This window comes from Rhinopithecus roxellana, chromosome 7, assembly GCF_007565055.1.
Source record: "Rhinopithecus roxellana isolate Shanxi Qingling chromosome 7, ASM756505v1, whole genome shotgun sequence".
Taxonomy (NCBI): domain Eukaryota; kingdom Metazoa; phylum Chordata; class Mammalia; order Primates; family Cercopithecidae; genus Rhinopithecus; species Rhinopithecus roxellana.
The window spans coordinates 53,389,210-53,408,484 of record NC_044555.1 but is presented as its reverse complement, the minus strand read 5'-3'; the positions used below and the strand labels follow the sequence as shown (position 1 = coordinate 53,408,484).

The window sequence follows — 19,275 nt, the reverse complement described above, 5'->3', positions numbered from 1 at the left end:
TGTCTTTTAATTGGAGCATTTAGTTCATTAACATTTAAGGTTAATATTGTTATGTGTGAACTTGATCCTGCCATTATGATATTAACTGGTTATTTTGCTCGTTAGTTGATGCAGTTTCTTCCTAGCCTCGATGGTCTTTACATTTTGGCATGTTTTTGCGATGGCTGGTACCAGTTGTTCCTTTCCATGTTTAGGGCTTCCTTCAGGGTCTCTTGTAAGGCAGGCCTGGTGGTGACAAAATCTCTAAGCATTTGCTTATCTGTAAAGGATTTTATTTCTCCTTCACTTATGAAACTTAGTTTGGCTGGATATGAAATTCTGGGTTTAAAATTCTTTTCTTTAAGAACGTTGAATATTGGCCCCCACTCTTCTGGCTTGTAGAGTTTCTGCTGAGAGGTCTGCTGTTAGTCTGATGAGCTTCCCTTTGTGGGTGACCCGACCTTTCTCTCTGGCTGCCCTTAAGATTTTTTCCTTCATTTCAACTTTGGTGAATCTGGCAATTATGTGTCTTGGAGTTGCTCTTCTCGAGGAGTATCTTTGTGGTGTTCTCTGTATTTCCTGAATTTGAATGTTGGCCTGCCCTACTAGGTTGGGGAAGTTCTCCTGGATGATATCCTGAAGAGCGTTTTCCAACTTGGTTCCATTTTCCCCCTCACTTTCAGGCACCCCAATCAGATGTAGATTTGGTCTTTTTACGTAATCCCATACTTCTTGCAGGCTTTGTTCATTTCTTTTTCTTCTTTTTTCTTTTGGTTTCTCTTCTCTCTTCATTTCATTCATTTGATCCTCAATCGCTGATACTCTTTCTTCCAGTTGATCGAGTCGGTTACTGAAGCTTGTGGATTTGTCACGTATTTCTCGTGTCATGGTTTTCATCTCTCTCATTTCATTTATGACCTTCTCTGCATTAATTATTCTAGCTATCAATTTTTCCACTCTTTTTTCAAGATTTTTAGTTTCTTTGCGCTGGGTACGTAATTCCTCCTTTAGCTCTGAGAAGTTTGATGGACTGAAGCCTTCTTCTCTCATTTCGTCAAAGTCATTCTCTGACCAGCTTTGATCCGTTGCTGGCGATGAGCTGTGCTCCTTTGCAGGGGGAGATATGCTCTTATTTCTTGAATTTCCAGCTTTTCTGCCCTGCTTCTTCCCCATCTTCGTGGTTTTATCTGCCTCTGGTCTTTGATGATGGTGACGTACTGATGGGGTTTTGGTATAGGTGTCCTTCCTGTTTGATAGTTTTCCTTCTAATAGTCAGGACCCTCAGCTGTAGGTCTGTTGGAGATTGCTTGAGGTCCACTCCAGACCCTGTTTGCCTGGGTATCAGCAGCAGAGGTTGCAGAAGATAGAATATTGCTGAACAGCGAGTGTACCTGTCTGATTCTTACTTTGGAAGCTTCCTCTCAGGGGTGTACTCCACCCTGTGAGGTGTGGGGTGTCAGACTGCCCCTAGTGGGGGATGTCTCCCAGTTAGGCTACTCAGGGGTCAGGGACCCACTTGAGCAGGCAGTCTGTCCGTTCTCAGATCTCAACCTCCATGTTGGGAGATCCACTGCTCTCTTCAAAGCTCTCAGACAGAGTTGTTTGCATCTGCACAGGCTTCTGCTGCTTCCCCTTTTGTTGTTTAGCTGTGCCCTGTCCCCAGAGGTGGAGTCTACAGAGACAGGCAGGTTTCCTTGAGCTGCTGTGGGCTCCACCCAGTTCGAGCTTCCCAGTGGCTTTGTTTACCTACTTAAGCCTCAGCAATGGTGGGCGCCCCTCCCCCAGCCTCGCTGCTGCCGTTTCGGTTAGATCGCAAACTGCTGTGCTAGCAATGAGGGAGGCTCCGTGGCCGTGGGACCCTCCCGGCCAGGTGTGGGTATAATCTCCTGGTGTGCCCATTTGCTTAAAGCGCAGTATTGGGGTGGGAATTACCTGATTTTCCAGGTGTTGTGTGTCTCAGTTCCCCTGGCTAGGAAAAGGGATTCCCTTCCCCCTTGCGCTTCCCAGGTGAGGCAATGCCTTGCCCTGCTTCAGCTCTCACTGGTCAGGCTGCAGCAGCTGACCAGCACCAGTTGTCCGGCACTCCCCAGTGAGATTACCCCAGCACCTCAGTTGAAAATGTAGAAATCACCGGTCTTCTGTGTCGCTCGCGCTGGGAGTTGGAGACTGGAGCTGTTCCTATTCGGCCATCTTGCTCCGCCCCCCCCTTACTGGTATATTAATATCAAAGGCGTAAGTATCAGAAATTGTAATGGTACAGACTAAATGGTAGATTTTCTTAATTTCATATTATTATATTATTTCGTGTTAATTTCCAGCTTGGAACTTGGCTGTGCAATGTGACAAAGATCCAGTGACAATGAGAGAGTTTTTCCTACTTTCTTATAAGGTAAGTTTCTTTTAATAAGTGTCTCATGTATGGACCACAACAAGCTATAACCACTATGGCTATAGTAAAGGGCTAAATATAGACTAGGATTGTCTCTTGATCTAGGAACTTTTAATATATATGTAAGTGGGAATGACCTAAGAAGAATTTGTTCCTTATAGGGTATAGCGTAAGAACGCGGGGCATATCTCTCTATACCAAAATATCAGAAACATTCATCAGGGAGGCTAAAGTTCTACCATTTAAGACTTATTTCTTTGACTTTGAAGGAATCTCAGCCTCCCAAAGTCCTATATTAAAATGTCAATATCTTTAGGAGGGGAATACTCTAAGTAGTTGTTAATTACCAACACATTATGAAGAGTTATGGAAATAAGTCTACAAGAACATAGAATAAGTATCTGGGGACAGCAGGGGCTGAAGAAAGAGATAAGAAACTTAGGCCTCCTTTATAACTTTCCTATAGCAGGTCCTGAGTGTAGTGATTTGTGAGTTTGTTATTTAATTATAAGCATTTTTAAATAGTCGTTGGCCTCCAAGGTAGAGGTTAAATGCCAGAAAGAGGACCAAGTATTGACAGGAGGATAAAAGGAGAAGGGCTAAAGAATATCCTTCATACACATTCAGGAATACACGGTATGATATGTTGAGATCAATTAAATGTTAAGAATTTTAGAGCTAGAAAGAACTATAAAGACAATCTAGCACAACTCCTTCATCTCACATAAGAGTAATCAAAGACCTAAAGAGATTGGGTGTCTTAAAATGCTATTAATTTAATAACAATGATAATTATGATCACTGAATATTTGGGGAGATTAAGAAATAGTCTTTGCAAGTTTAGGCATAACTGCCATTTTAATTAAGTGAAATAAATTGGTTTTAGTTTTGGCATTTGTGATGGGACTTGTAGGATTGGCGTGTAAGAATCCAAATGGCCTAGAGTTTTATTGTAGTAGCTGGGAGTTTTTCCTAAAACTAGATAATGTTAATGGTGAGGTCATGCCTAATGCCTGTCAAGATTTGCCAATGCCTCTTTCAACCATGACAATATACATACTAATTTTGGCTCTATTCAATACAAAGGGGGAAATCTATTTGCCAGGGGAAAAATCACTTAGAAATTACAACATAAACCAAGAAGTAAATCACTAGATAGAAATACAAGGGCAAATGATACTACTTGTCACTGGAAAAGATAGGAATACTATGAAGAAATGAAGCTTTTTATCTCTAGGAAGGTACTAAAAACAATGGAAAATAATATAAAATTGAAAGCATAAATCAGTATTATAATTTATATCATTTCTATGGTGACATGTGCTTTTCCAGCTGAATTTTCTCATTCAAACAGGAAGTTGCTGATTTTCATTCCGATTGTTTGTGTTCACCTGGCAGAATTCTCACTATTCATTGATGTTCTGGTTACTTCTTATCAGATGTCCCAGTTTTGTCCTTCTGATCAAGTAATTCTGATTGCACGGAAAACATGTTTATTGATGGCAGCTGCAGTTGATATAGAGCAAGGCAGACAAGCTTCAACAGCTTTTGAACAGGTAATGTGCAACCTTCAAAGAAAAGACAAGAGTTCAGTGTGCTATTTGGTATGTTTGCCTTCCCCGATGCAGTTCTTTTTGATTCTCTTTAGAGAATCCTTTTCTCCACTCCAGCATCATCTTGATTTCAAAAGTTTGTAATGGCTAATTCCTTCCTAAGCAAAGGTTACTTTTGGCATAGCCTCTTCTTTTAAGAAGATTAGATATCTCTTCTTTTAAAATTCCCCTTCCTATGGACCACTCTTTCCAAAAATGTTTTTAAATATCTTTTATCTTTATTGTCTGCCTGTGATTATATACGGGTTTGGACTCCACTTTTGTTTCTTATCACATGTTCTAAGGAAGAACTCATCTATTTCCATAGCTTTGATAGCCATCTGAAATTATTACTTATCTTGTTTTTCTTCTCTCAATTGCATTTGCTTTCTTTTTCCCACATTCTTAAATATCTCATTACCTTAATTTCTACAAGACAGAATTCCTTACCTTTGCCTGAATTCCCCTATCAGATTCTTAAATGTTACCCCTTTTAGGAGCTATCAATATCACCATCTCCCACACACCAGATTATTGGTTTGCTTTTAGCTGTTTACCTTTCTTCTTTCAATCTAAGAAAATTGTCTCTAAATCAGATCAATAGCATTTTTGTATGATTTTTAAGATCTAGATCGCTCTGCTTGGTTTCTCTTACCTGGACAAAGAAAACTTCCTAATTTCCCATACTTGTCACCTTCTCTCCTCTCCAAGAGATATAAACCCCTTGCTGTTTATTCTCTTCCTCCTGCTAATCTCTTATTTCATATTGTTCTTTGGATCTGGAACAAACTCTCACCAGATCTATGCCAACTATTTTGCTTCTTTTCCCTTCCATTATTGAGTGCAGATCAAAAAACATTGGCACACCAGATACTTTTCTAGGTACTGGGGATACAGAGATAAAGAAGCCAAAGTCCTTGCCTCTAAGGAATAGAGGAGGCCCTCTTTTGAGAAGTGTTTTTATTTTAAAAGAAGATGGGAAAAGACTCTACCCGCCCCAAAGCAAAATAAACAAACAAAAATTCTACTTAACAGACAAAGGTAAATGTAATTTAATTCTCAATAGGGACTTTTGCTTTACTAAAAAATAGTAATAACATCTTATTTTTATATAGTGCTTTTCAATTTCTAAAAGTTTTTCCTTTTTGGTTGGTAATCCTGAGTTTAATTTTTTATCTTAGTGAAAAGAGATCAAATTGATGTGAGGGAAATTTCACAAACTCTTAAGTACAATCATTTTGTTTGTTTCTAACTACCATTCTTTTTTATTCTGTGTTCTTTCTCATGTACACCTCTGTGTTTCCTCAGAACTTTCTAATCTAGTAACCTTTCTATAATCTTTTTTCCTTTTGAAAGGATGTCTATTTAGATAATTGAAGATGCACTTCTGCCTTTTATCATCTAAGTGTGGTCCCTATGAATCAGACCGTGGTACTCTGTCTCTCTAAAGAATACTTGTTGATTTCTGTTGTATACATCTGCTCCCTGTTCTCTAAACCTTCATAAATGGGAATATTTCCAAATAAGTAACTGATGAAGGAATATAAATGGACTGCATAGTTTTATCAACATTGCCTCTACCCTTCTGAGTATGAGTTAGGGGAAAGTGAGGGATAGGTAAAAACATATAGTAATTGTAATTTGTCAAGAAACCACATCTTTTCCTAGAGCAGGAGTGGGTAAACTACTGCCAACTGGCCAAATCAGGCCCCTGGGGGATGTAGTTGAAAATAAAGAAAAATATGTAAAAGAGAGTGTATATGGCTAGGAAAGCCTAAAATATTTACAGTCTGGCCTTTTATACAAAAAGTGTCCTGATCCCTATCCTTGATTGTATTTTAACAGACTTATTGAGGCATAATTCACATACCTTACAGTTCACCCACTTAGGTATACAATCTATTGGTTTTTAGAATATTCTCAGAATTGTGCGACTATTGATGCAATCTAATTTTAGAACATTTTATCACCCTAAAAAGAAACCCCTTATCCATTTAGCAGTCACTTCTCATTGCCTGCCACCAGTACTAAGCAACTATCTACTTTCTGTCTGTATAGACTTGCCTGTTACAGATATTTCATATAAATGTCATCATCATCATATTTTATACAAATGTCAAATGTTTTTTGTTCTGTACTCTTTTCTGACTGGCTCCTTTTATAAATGCCTAAATAACATTTTCAAGGTTCTTCGTGTTGTAGCATATATCAGTGTTTCATTTCCTTTTATGGCTGAATTATATTCTGTTGTATAAATATATCGCTTTTTTTTTTTTTTTTTTTTTTTGAGACGGAGTCTCGCTCTGTCACCCAGGCTGGGGTGCAGTGGCGCGATCTCGGCTCACTGCAAGCTCCACCCCCCGGGTTCACGCCATTCTCCTGCCTCAGCCTCCTGAGTAGCTGGGACTACAGGCGCCCACCACCGCGCCCAGCTAATTTTTTGTATTTTCAGTAGAGACGGGGTTTCACTGTGTTAGCCAGGATGGTCTCGATCTCCTGACCTCGTGATCCGCCTGCCTCGGCCTCCCAAAGTGCTGGGATTACAGGCGTGAGCCACCGCGCCCAGCCAAATATATCACATTTTGAAAATCCATTCATCCATTGATGGACTTTTGGGTTGTTTCTAATTTTCAGCTCTTGTGAATAATGCCATGATGAACATTTATGTACAAATTTTTGCCTGGAAATATGTTTTCATTTCTTTCAATATGAAATATACTAGGAGTGGTATTACTGGGTCACACAGTAACTCTGTTTCATCATTTGAGGAATGCTGGAGTTTTTCAAAGCATCTGCACCATTTTACATTCCCACCAGGACTGAATTAGGATTCCAATTTCTCCACCTCCTTGCCACCACTTGTTATTATATCTTTTTAATTATAGCCATCCTAGTGAGTATAAATTGATACCTCATTGTGGTTTTGATGTGCATTTCTGTGGTGACTAATGATGTTGAGAATCATTTCATGTGTTTATTGGCCATTTGTATATCTTGTTTGGAAAATATCTATTGAAATCTCTTTGCATTTATTTATTTATTTAGAGATGGAGTCTTGTTCTGTCACCCAGGCTGGAGTGCAGTGGCACAATCTCAGCTCACTGCAACCTCTGCCTCCCAGGTTCAAGTGATTGTCCTGCCTCAGCCTCCCGAGTAGCTGGGACTACAGCCACATGCCACTGTGCCCAGCTAATTTTTGTATTTTTGTAGAGACAGGGTTTTGCCATGTTGGCCAGGTTGGTCTCAAACTCCTTACCTCAAGTGATCCACCCACCTCGGCCTCCCAAAGTGCTTCATGCTCATTTTAAATTAGCCTATTTGTCTTTTTACCACTGAGTTGTAATAATTCCTTATATATTCTTTATACTATACTCTTATCAAATACATGATTTGCAATTATTTTCTCCTATTCTGTGGTTTGTCTTTTCCATTTCTTGCTAGTGCCCTTTGAAATACATTTTTTATTTTTATGATATCCATTTTATTTATTTTGTTATAATATCTGAGACCATTTTGTAATCCAAAGTCATGAAGGTTTACCTCGATGTTTTCTTCTAAGATTTTTTATATTTTCAGCTCTTACATGTAGGTCTATGATCCATTTTGAGTTAATTTTTGTGTATGGTATGAGATAGGGGTCCAACTTTATTGTTTTGCATGTGAATATCCGTTTGTCCTAGTACTATTTGTTGAGGACAATTTTTTTTCCCATTGAATTATCTTCATACCATTGTTGAAAATCACTTGACCATCAATGAGAAGGTTTATTCTCAATTCTATTCCATTGACATCTATGTCTATCCTTGGGGCAATACCACATTGCCTTGATAATTATAGCTTTATGTAGTCAGTTTTGAAATAGGAAGGTGTTAGTCCTCCCTCTTTGTTCTTCTTTTTAAAGATTGTTCTGGCTATTCTAGGTCCCTGGAATGTCCATTAGGACCAACTTGTTGATTTCTGCAAAAAAGTAAGCTGTGATTTTGATAGGGGTTGCATTGAAACTGTAGATCAGTTTAGGGAGAATATTAAAGCCTCTGATTCATGAACATGGAATATCTTTCCATTTATTTAGGTTTTTCACTTCTTTCAACAATGTTTTGTGGTTTTCAGATTATAAATTTTTCACTACTTTTTGTAGTCTATTCAGATTTTGTGTTTCCTCTTGAGTCAGTTTTAGTATTTTATCTTTCTAGAAATTTATCCATTACATCTAAGTTATTGAATTTGTTGGTTTACAGTTGTTCATAGTATTCCCTTATAGTCCTCTTTATTTTTGTAAGGTCAGTAGTGATACCTCCTCTTTTATTCCTAATTTTAGTTATTTGTGTCTTCTCTCTTTTTGTTCTTGGTCAGTATAGACAAAAGTGTATCAATTTTGCTCTTTTTGAGAACCAACTTTTGGTTTCATTTTTTCTATTGCATTTCTAGTCTCTATTTCATTAATTCCCACTGAAATCTTCCTTCTGCTTACTTCCAGTTCAATTTGCTTTTGTTTTTACAGCTTCTTAAGGTAAAACTTGGAGTTACTGATTTGAGATATTTTTTATTTTAATATCAACTTTTGCAGCTATAAATTTCCCTTTAGGGACTGCATTAACTGCATCCCATAAATTTTGGTATGTTGTATTTTTTTCATTCATCTCAAAATATTTTCTAATTTTCATTGTGTTTTCTTATTTAACCCATTTATTATTTAGGAATCTGTTGTTTAATTTTCACGTATTTGTGAATTTCCCAAATTGTCTTCTCTTGCTGGTTTTTAATTTTATTCCACTGTGGTCAGAGTACATACTTTGTGACTTCAATTATTTTAAATTTATTTGAAGTTTGTGTTATGGCCTCGCATGTGAGCTATACTAGAGAAAGTGCCATGCATGCGTGCTTGAGAAGAATGTACGTTATACTTGGGTTAGTGAAATGTTTTATGGCTAGTAGGTCTCGTAGATTAATAGTGTTGTTCAAGTGTTCTATATCCTTGATGGTTTTCTGCCTACTTATTCTATTCATTACTTGAAGTGGGATATTGAAGTCTCCAGCTAATAAAAGTTGAATTGTTTATTTCTTTCTTCAATTCTACCCAGTTTTGCTTTATATTTTTGGGGCTCTGTTGTTAGGTTATATATATTTATAATTGCTATATATTTCCAATGGATTGGCCCTTTTAACATTATAAAATTTTCTTCTTTGTCCCTAGTAATTTTTGTTTGTTTGTTTTAGAGTCTATTTTTGTCTGATATTAGTAGTGTTACCCTAACATTCTTATGGTCAATGTTTCCATAACATAACTTTTTCTATCCTTTCATGATCAACCTATTTATTTGTCTTTGAACCTAATATGTGTTTCTTGTAGACAGAACATAGTTGGATCATCTTTGTTTCAATATGATAATCTTTGCCTTTTATTGGGTTGTTTAATGCAGTCACATTTAATGTTAGTGTTTTTATGGTTGTGTAGCAGGACGAACCGCAGACAAAACTCCTCAGACACTGAGTTAAAGAAGGAAGGGGTTTATTCGGCCAGAGGCATCAGCAAGACTTCTGTCTCAAGAGCTGAGCCCCCCAAGTGAGCAATTCCTGTCCCTTTTAAGGGCTCACAACTCTAAGGGGGTGCGTGTGAGAGGGTTGTGATTGATTGAGCAAGCAGGGAGTACATGACTGGGGGCTGCATGCACCGGTAATTAGATTGGAACAAAACAAGATAGGGATTTTCACCGTGCATTTCTATACAATGTCTGTAATCTATAAATAACATAACAGATTAGGTCAGGAGTCAATCTTTAACTACCAGGCCCAGGGTGCGGTGCTGGGCTGTCTGCCTGTGGATTTCATTTCTGCCTTTTAGTTTTTACTTCTTCTTTCTTTGGAGGCAGAAATTGGGCATCAGACAATATGAGGGGTGGTCTCTTCCCTTAGTTGAATTTACTTCTGCCACTTTACCTTTCCATTTCTATATATCTCATGTATTTTTTATTCCTGATTTTCTGAACCTTTACTCTTTTCTTTTGCATTAAGTGAATGTTTTCTAATGTAACATTTTTGTTCTTTTAATGAGTTTTACACAATATTTGAGTTATTTTCTTAGTGGTCACTCTGGGGCTTACAATATAGATCTTAATTTATCAGAATCTACATCAGATTATAAACCCAATTTCAGTGAGATATAGCAATGCTATTCCTATTAGCTGTGTTCTCTCCTCTTTTTTAATGCTATGTTGTTATACATATTACATCTATATATGCTCCAAACACAACAATGCATCTTATAGTATCACTTTATAGAATTTTAAGTATTTTAAAGAAACTCAGAGAAGAGGCTGGGCGTGGTAGCTCACACCTGTAATCCTAGCACTTTGGGAGGCCGAGGTGGGCAGATCACTTGAGGTCAGGAGTTCAAAATCAGCCTGGCCAACATGGTGAAACCCCATCTCTACTAAATATACACAAAAAAATTAGCTGGGCATGGTGGCAGGTGCCTATAATCCCAGTTACTCAGGAGGCTAAGGCAGGAGAATCACTTGAATCTGGCAGGCGGAGGTTGCAGTGAGCCGAGATTGTGCCATTGCACTCCAGCCCGGGCAACAAGAGCAAAACTCCGTCTCAAAAGAAAATAGAAACTTAGAGAAGAAAGTATATATTATGGTTTCTTATATTAAACATGTTACTTACCTTTTATGCTTTTCCTCATTTTTTCCTGTAGATTAGAGTTACTGTATGGTCTCTGGATTAGTCTGTTCTCTCACACACTATGAAGAAATACCTGAGACTGGGTAATTTATAAAGGAAAGAGGTTTAATTGACTCATAGTTCCACATGGCTGGGGAGGCCCCAGGAAACTTAGAATCATGGTGGAAGGCACCTCTTCACAGGGTAGCAGGAAAGAGAATGAAAGCCGAGTGAAGTGGGAAGCCCCTTGCAGAACCATCAGATCTTTTGAGAATTTACTATCACGAGAATAGCATGGGGAAAACTGCCCCCATGATTCAATTATCTCCCTCCTAGTCCCTCCCACCACACATGAGGATTATGGGAACTACAATTCAAGATGAGGTTTGTGTGGCTACACGGCCAAACCATATCAGTCTCATTTTCTTACTCCAAAACAGCTTTTTTATTGTCAAATACATATTCATTTCTATATGTCAGAGGCCCAACAATACAAATACATATTCACATATATGTCTATATATATATTTTTAAAAAAAACAAGAGAAGAAGAAATATACATTTATATTAATACTATCTTTTATAATTATATAATTAATGTTACCAGTGCTCTTTGTTTTTTCATCTGGATTCAAATTACTGTCTGGCATTACTTGCTTTTCAACCTGAAAGACTGTCTCTTAGCAATGAATTCTCTAAGCTCTTGTTTATCCAGGGACATCTTTATTTCACCTTCTCTGAATAATAGTTTTGCTAGGTATTAGATTATTAGTAGATTTTTATTTTTGTTTGATCACTTTGGATATGTTGTCCCACTGCCTTCTGGCCTTTATTGTTTTTAATGAGAAATCAGCTATTAATCTTAATCACCCTTATATGTGGCGAGTCATGTTTCTCTTGCTACTTTCAAATTTTTCTTTGTCTTTTACCATTTTATAATGTATCTGGGTTGGATATCTTTGTGTTTCTTGATCCCACCTAGAGTTTTTTGGGCTTCTTGAGTGTGTAGATTATTGTTTTTCATCAAAATTGGGGAATTTTCAGCCATTTGTTTGAAATATTTTTTCTCTTTTTCTCTCCTTTTGGTAATCCCATTATGGGTATGTTGGTGTGCCTAATGGTGTCCCATGTTTTGCTGAGGCTTGGTTTATTTTTTTCTTTTTCATTCTGCTCTCATATTTCATAATCTCTACTAATCTATCTTCATGTTTGCTGATTGCTTCCTCTGCTAAGTCAAACCTAATGTTGATACCCTCTAGTGAGTTTTAAAATTTCATTTATTGTAGTTTTCAACTCCAGAATTTCTGTCTGATTTTTATAATTTTTATCCTTTTATTGAGATTCATTTTTGATGAACATTTTTTTTTATCATACCTTCCTTCTTTAAGTGTGGTTTCATTTAGTTATTTGAACATATTTAAAATAGCTGCTTTGAATTCCGTGTCTATTAAGTTTAACATCTGGGCCTTTTCAAAATCAGTTCCTGTTACCTGTTTTTTCCTATGTAGAGGTCACACTTTCCTGTCTCTTTGCATATCTTGTAATTTTCTGTTGAAAACTGGACGTTTTAGACAATATGTTGTAGTATCTTTGGGTACTGATCTCCCCATGGGGTTTGTGGAGGTCAGTGTTTACTTCTTTATTTGTTTAGTGAATTAGCTATAGGGAAATAGCAAAGTCTATTTTCCCCATAACTGATGTCACTCCTTGGAAGGCTGTGCAAAGACTGCTTACACCTCCCTCTGGTAAAGGATGACAGTGATTTTAGGAGGGTTCTTTATTACTCTTTTCCTGATCTGACCTCTTAAGCTTCTAGATGACCTTCTTCTATTGGTAGCACATGCAGCTGTTAGTCTTGACTAATTGCTAGGTGATTACTGTGTGTGCATGTGTGTGTGTGTGTGTTTGTGTGTGTGTGTGTGTTAAAGTGCTCTTGTGCATAAATTGCCCCACAGCCTGTTCCAATTAAAATAAGACCCCTTTGAAGGAATAGAAATCTTCTTAACTGTCTCTTCACATACTTCTCTCTATAAACTTCTAGTTGGTCTGTTATTTTCTTCTTAATATCATTGAGCTACCAATATCCTCTTAATTGCTCACTACCAAAATCTCCATGATTTTTTACAGTGTCCTTAGACTTGAACTTCCCCACGCTCTGTTCCAACTAAAGTCATGTCCTTTAGGGAGTGCTATAGATCTATAGGGAGTGCTATAGATCTGCCTCTCCTACTGGGCAGAAACTGAACCACTGTTTTGGAGCTAGGGGCAGGGACAGTGGCCCACTTCTGTCAGAGTGACAGTCCAACTGTATGAGTGGAAGAGTGGGCAAGAGTTGTAGTCCCTGATATTCTTGACTTGCTGCTCCCAGCGTGGACACTCTATCCTATAGGCAGCTGAGATGAGAGCTGAGATGAGATGAGATTGAGACCCAGGATCCTGAATTTGCAATGCCTGGGATAGAGCTTTTGCCTTACAAGTAGAGGCTGGGTAGAGAAAGAGAGTTCTAGGCTTCTGAGTTGTGCTTGTTTATAATAGAGCTTCTACAATAGATATCTGGGGGGATGAGAAGTGCCAGCAGTCTGGCCCTTCAGAGAATCCCTAGCCCAGAAACTGGAGGTAGAGAGAGTCCTATCTTCTTGGCCACACCCACCTAAAGTAGTGCTTACATCACACTGAGCTGGCGGATGGTGAGTGAATCATGGCTTAAATGTCACAGGCTCTTACTGTTCTTACTAAGACTTAGTAGATTTCCTGGAATAAATGTTTCTTCATTTTCTCTACACCCTCAGGGCAATTTCCTGAGCCTTTACATGATTATGTTTTCTAATTTTCACTAGTTATGATGATTGCTTTGCTGAGGAGAGGATCCGTGGAGCTCCTCACAGGACTATTCTAGAAGTGTTTCTCTTCTGTTCTAGATTGTTAAAGAAATTGATAATGCTCAAGATTTTTTATTTAATCCTCATTTTTCTGAAACGATAAGGAAATGTGCAAATAGAGGCTAATATTTCTATATAAACTCCAAAATGTTCAGTTTAAACTATCATTTTTCTATTAATTTATTTTTACCTGTTTTTGATGAAAATTATATGAGATTATATTAATTTGCTTAAAGTTCTTTTTTGTTGGGACTAATTATCTTGTTGCATTGTTGCCAAACAGACCATGTTCCTGAGTCGTGCACTTGAGGAGATCCAGATATGCAATGACATCCAGAATTTCCTGAAACAAACAGGTACAGTAGGAACTGGAAGTTTGGTAACACAGTTTGATAGGAGCTTAGAATCTAAATAAACAAGTCTTTTGTCACCAGAAATTTGTGCCACTGCAGTACTTGATAACCAGTCACATGGTTTTTTTTTTTCTGTTGTTTTGTTTTGTTTTTTTGAGACAGGGTCTTACTGTGTCACTCAGGCTGGAGTGCAGTGATGTGATCTCGGCTCACTGCAACCTCTGCCTTCTGGGTTCAAGCAATTCTCCCACCTCAGCCTCCTGAGTAGCTGGGAATACAAGCATGCACCACAACGCCTGGCTAAACTTTTGTATTTTTTGGTAGAGATAGGGTTTCACTGTGTTGGCGAGGCTGGTCTCGAACTCCTGACCTCAAGTGATCTGCCCACCTCGGCCTCCTAAAGTACTGGATTACAGGTGTGAGCCACCACTCCCAGCCCCAATGATTCCTTAAGAGCTGATTTTTTCCCCACTCTATATCAGTATTGACTCCGTAACACACTACTTAGAATAAGAATATTTTTTACTTTGCTTTATATGAAAGTATAGCATTAAATATTTTATTATTGTTCAACATATTATTAATCTTAGATCACTAGATTTAATGTCTAATTTAATCAAGCTTTAACTTTGACTAAATGTAGGCTAGTCTTCACAATCAAGATATCAGATACTGCTAATATTTTGTTATAAAATTATCTAAATAGGCTGGGCGTGGTGGCTCACGTCTGTAATCCCAGCACTTTGGGAGGCCGAGGTGGGCAGATCACCTGAGGTTAGGAGTTCGAGGCCAGCCTGACCAACATGGAGAAACCCCGTCTCTACCAAAAATACAAAGTTAGCCGGGCATGGTGGCGCATGCCTGTAATCCCAGCTGCTCAGGAGGCTGAGGCATCCTTGAATCACTTGAACTCAGGAGGCGGGGGTTGCAGTGAGCCGAGATTGCGCCATTGCATTCCGGCCTGGGCAACAAGAGCGAAACTCTGTCTCAAAATAAATAAATAAATAAATAATCTAAACAGTAGTAAACCTTTGGAAGTTATATAATATCTTGATACTATTTCCTCATTAAATGTGGTATTGGCTTTTAGGTTTAGACCTGAAGTTTTTACAATGTGTTTTTCTGTCCCTGTTTCAGAATTTGTTAAAATCAGTGAATATTCAATTGAATTACATGCTTTTTCAGACTTTATGGAGATAATCATATTTTTCTCTTTTGAACTATTAATATACTGAGTTACAATAATAGATTTTATAAAATTAAGTCATCATTTCATTCCTGGAATAAACCCTATTTGGTCATGGTGTGTTATCATTTTAATATGTTGATGAATTCTGTTTTCCAACATTTAGAAATTATTGGTCTGTCACTTTGTTTTTGCTTATGTGTTATGTCTTTGACAGTTTGAGTATCAAATTATAGGAATTATAAGGAAGAACATAAACACATAAAATTTAATTTACTTCTCTTAGTCTGTGACAGTCGTTTAAATGAATAAAAACAACAAAAAGTAAGGATAGAGAAAACCTAAATAAAATACTTATTATAGAAGATTTAATGGAATTAAACTTTGTAGGTAGCCTGAAAATATACTGTGTATCCTGAGAACAGAAAACATATCATCTTTTCATGTGCCTTTTGAAGTTTTACAAAATTGGTGTCAAGGAGGGCCTGAATAAATTCTAAGACATGTAAATAAAACAAACAACATCATCTGATCACAATGCAAAAACTAGAAATTAATAACGGAATCATTTTTTTGAAAAACCCTACCACCTGTACATTTTTTAAAAACCCAAACTACAGTATACCTAGGATCTAATGGTAATGAAAATAACTCATACTAGAATTTAAAGTGCTAAAGCAGTGCTCAGAGAGAAATTCATTGCCTCCGTGATTTTTCTTTAAGCAAGTATATCAGGGCTGAGTGCAGTGGCTTATGCCTGTAATCCCAGTACTTTGGGAGGCTGAGGTGGGTGGATCACATAAGGCCAGGAATTCAAGACCACCCTGCCAACATGACAAAACCCTGTCTCTACTAAAAATACAAAAACTAACCAAATATGGTGGCGTGTGCCCGTAATCCCAGCTACTTGGGAGCCTGAGACACGAGAATCGCTTGAACCCCGCAGGTGGAGTTTACAATGAGCCTAGATTGTCCACTGCACTCCAGCCTGGGCAACACAGCAAGACACTGTTTCCTAAAAAATAAAAAAGTACATCAGAATGCTAACTGTCCACCGAAAAAACTGAATTTCTTCTTTTTTAGGAATACAACTAGACTATAGATAGAGTAGATAGAGAGATATAGTGAGATAGAGATAAAGGTCTCTCTATATATACATATTATATATAGTCTAAGCATATTTTTATATATACACACAGCTAGACTATACACAGATATATGTGTGTATATATATATTCTATATATAGACTTCAGGCAATCTTCAGAGTTTTTTTTTTTTTTTTTTTACTGTCTATACATTACAGAGATTTAATGACTGTAGTTAATTAAGGTGACTAATATCAGAATGAAGGAAAGTAAAATTCCCTATTGGAAAACAGTACATTATTTCATGAAAGTTTTGTGGTAAAATATATATAACATAAAATATGCTATTTTAAGTATTTTTAAGTGTACAGTTTTACAACCGTTACCACTATTTTCAAATTTTTTCATCATCCCGAACAGAAACTCTGTACCCATTAAAGAATAATTTCCCCATTCCCCCTTTCTCCAGCCCCTGGTAACCTCTCATATGCTTACTGCCTCTATGAATTTACCTATTCTAGATATTTCTTTTTTTTTTTTTTTTTTTTTTTTTTTGAGTAGGAGTTTTGGTCTGTTGCCTAGGATGGAGTGTAGCTCCCCGCAGCCTTGAACCCTGGGCTCAAGCTATCCTCCCACCTCGACCTCCTTAAGTGCTGGGATTACAGGAGTGAACCACCATGCCCAGCCCTAGATATTTCCTTTAAGTGAATCATACAATATTTGTCCTTTTGTAACTGGCTTATTTCACTTAGTGTAATGTATTCAAGATTCGTCCATGTCACAGCATGTGTCAAAATTCCCTCCCATTTTAAGGCTGAATTATATTCCATCATATGGTGTATTAGTCCGTTTTCATACTGCTATAAAGAACTACCTGAGACTAGGTAACTTATAAAGGAAATAGATTTAATTGACTCACAGTTCAGTATGGCTGGGGAGGCCTCAGTAAACTTACAATCATGGCAGAAGGCGAAGGGGAAGCAAGGCACCTTTTTTACAAGGTGACGGGAAGGAGAAGTGCCGAGTGAAGGGGAAGAGCCCCTTATAAAACCATCAGATCTCATGAGAACTCACTATCACAAGAAGGGCAAGAGGGAAACTGCCCTGGTGATTCCGTCACCTTCACCCAGTCTCTCCCTTAACACATGGGAATTATGGGAATTACAATTCAAGATGAGATCTGGGTGGAGACACAAAGCCTGACCATATCATTCCACCCTGGACCCTCCCAAATTTCATGTGCCTTTCATATTTCAAAACCAATCATGCCTTCCCAGCAGTCCCCCAAAGTCTTAATTCATTCCAGCGTTAACCCGTAAGTCCATGTTCAAAGTCTCATCTGAGACAAGGCAAGTCCCTTCCACCTGTGAGCCTGTAACAGCAAAACCAAGTTAGTTACTTCCTAGATAAAATGGGGGTACAGATATTGGGTAAATACACCCATTCCAAATGGGAGAAATTGGCCAAAACAGAGGGGCTACAGGCCCCATGCAAATCTGAAATCCAGCAGGGCATCAAATCTTAAAGCTCCAAAATGATCTCCTTTGACTCCATGTCTCACATCCAGGTCATGCTGATGCAAGAGGTGAGTTCCCATGGTCTTGGGCAGCTTCGCCCCTGTGGCTTTGCAGGGTACAGCCTCCCTCTTGGTTGCTTTCAAGGGCTGGTATTGAGTGTCTTTGACTTTTCTGGGTGCACAGTGCAAGCTGTCAGTAGATCTACCATTCTGGCATCTGGAGGACGGTGGCCCTCTTCTCAAAGCTCCACTAGGCAGTGCCCCAGTGGGAACTCTGTGTCGGGGCTCCAACCCCACATTTCCCTTCCTCACTACCCTAGCAGAGGTCCTCCATGAGGACGCCACCCCTGCAGCAAACTTCTCCATGGACACCCATTTGTTTCCATACATCCTCTGAAATCTAGGTAGAAGTTCCCAAACCTCAATTCTTGACTTCTGTGCACCTGCAGGCACAACACCACATGAAAGCCGCCAAGGCTTGGGGCTTGCACCCTCTGAAGCAATGGCCTGAGCTGTGTGTTGGCCCCTTTTAGCCATGGCTAGGATGCGGCTAAAAGTCACAGTTCCAAGATTACACAAAGCAGAGAAGCCCTGGGCCTGGCCCAGGAAACCATTTTTCCTTCCTAGGCCTCCAGACCTGTGATGGGAGGAGCTGCCTTGAAGGTCTCGGACGTGCCCTGGAGACATTTTCCCTATTGTCTTTGTGATTAACATTGGGCTCCTCGCTACTTATGCAAATTTCTCCAGCCAGCTTGAATTTCTCCCCAGAAAATGGGTTTCTCTTTTCAGTTGCATTATCAGGCTGAAAATTTTCCAAACTTTTATGTTCTGCTTCCCTTTTAAACATAAGTTCCAATTTCAGATCATCTCTCTCAAGTTCATAGTTCCACAGATCTCTAGGACAGAGGCAAAATGCCACCAGTCTCTTTGCTAAAGCATAGCAGGAGTGACCTTTGCTGCAGTTCCCAAGAAGTTCCTCATCTCCATGTGAGACTATGTCAGCCTGGGCTTCACTGTTCATATCACTGTAAGCATTTTGGCCAAAACCATTCAACAAGTCTCTAGGAAGTTCCAAACTTTCCCAGATCTTCCTGTCTTCTAAACCTTCCAAAGTGTTCCAACTTCTTACCTGTTATCCAGTTCCAAAGTCACTTCCACATTTTTGGGTATCTTGATAGCAGTACCTCACTCTACTGGTACCAATTTACTGTATTAGTCCATTCTCGCCATTTTACATTCCCACCAGCAAATGTATCTTAATTTCTCCACCTCCTTGCCAACACTTGTTGTTTTCCATTTTTTATTATTATAGCTATTCTAGTAGGTGAAATAGTATCTCATAGTTTCGATTAGTATTTCTCTGATGACTAAAGTGTTGAGCATCTTTTCATGTGCTTATTGGTTATTTGTATTTCATCTTTGAGGGAAGGAAAGGACTTGTCTATTCAAGTTATTTGCCCATATTTAAAATTGGGTTGCTTTTTGGTGTTGAGTTTTAGGATTTCTTTATATATTTTGTATATTAAACCTTTATCAGGTATATGATTTGCAGATATTTTCTCCTGTATGTTTTCTTTTCACTTTCTTGATAATGTCCTTTGATATAAAAAAGTTTTTAACTTTGATGAAGTC

The 19,275-nt window shown here is 38.2% G+C and overlaps 1 protein-coding gene across 1 annotated transcript in view; it reads left to right on the top strand.

Moving 5' to 3' along the window:
- The window catches only part of TEX11 (testis expressed 11), a 323,051-nt gene that overhangs the window by 259,298 nt on the left and 44,478 nt on the right, over positions 1–19,275 (top strand). The window contains exons 21-23 of the mRNA XM_030933980.1: positions 2,298–2,368; positions 3,808–3,924; positions 13,786–13,858. Of these exons, the coding sequence (XP_030789840.1) occupies positions 2,298–2,368; positions 3,808–3,924; positions 13,786–13,858 (261 nt within the window). The remainder of the gene's footprint in view (positions 1–2,297; positions 2,369–3,807; positions 3,925–13,785; positions 13,859–19,275) is intronic.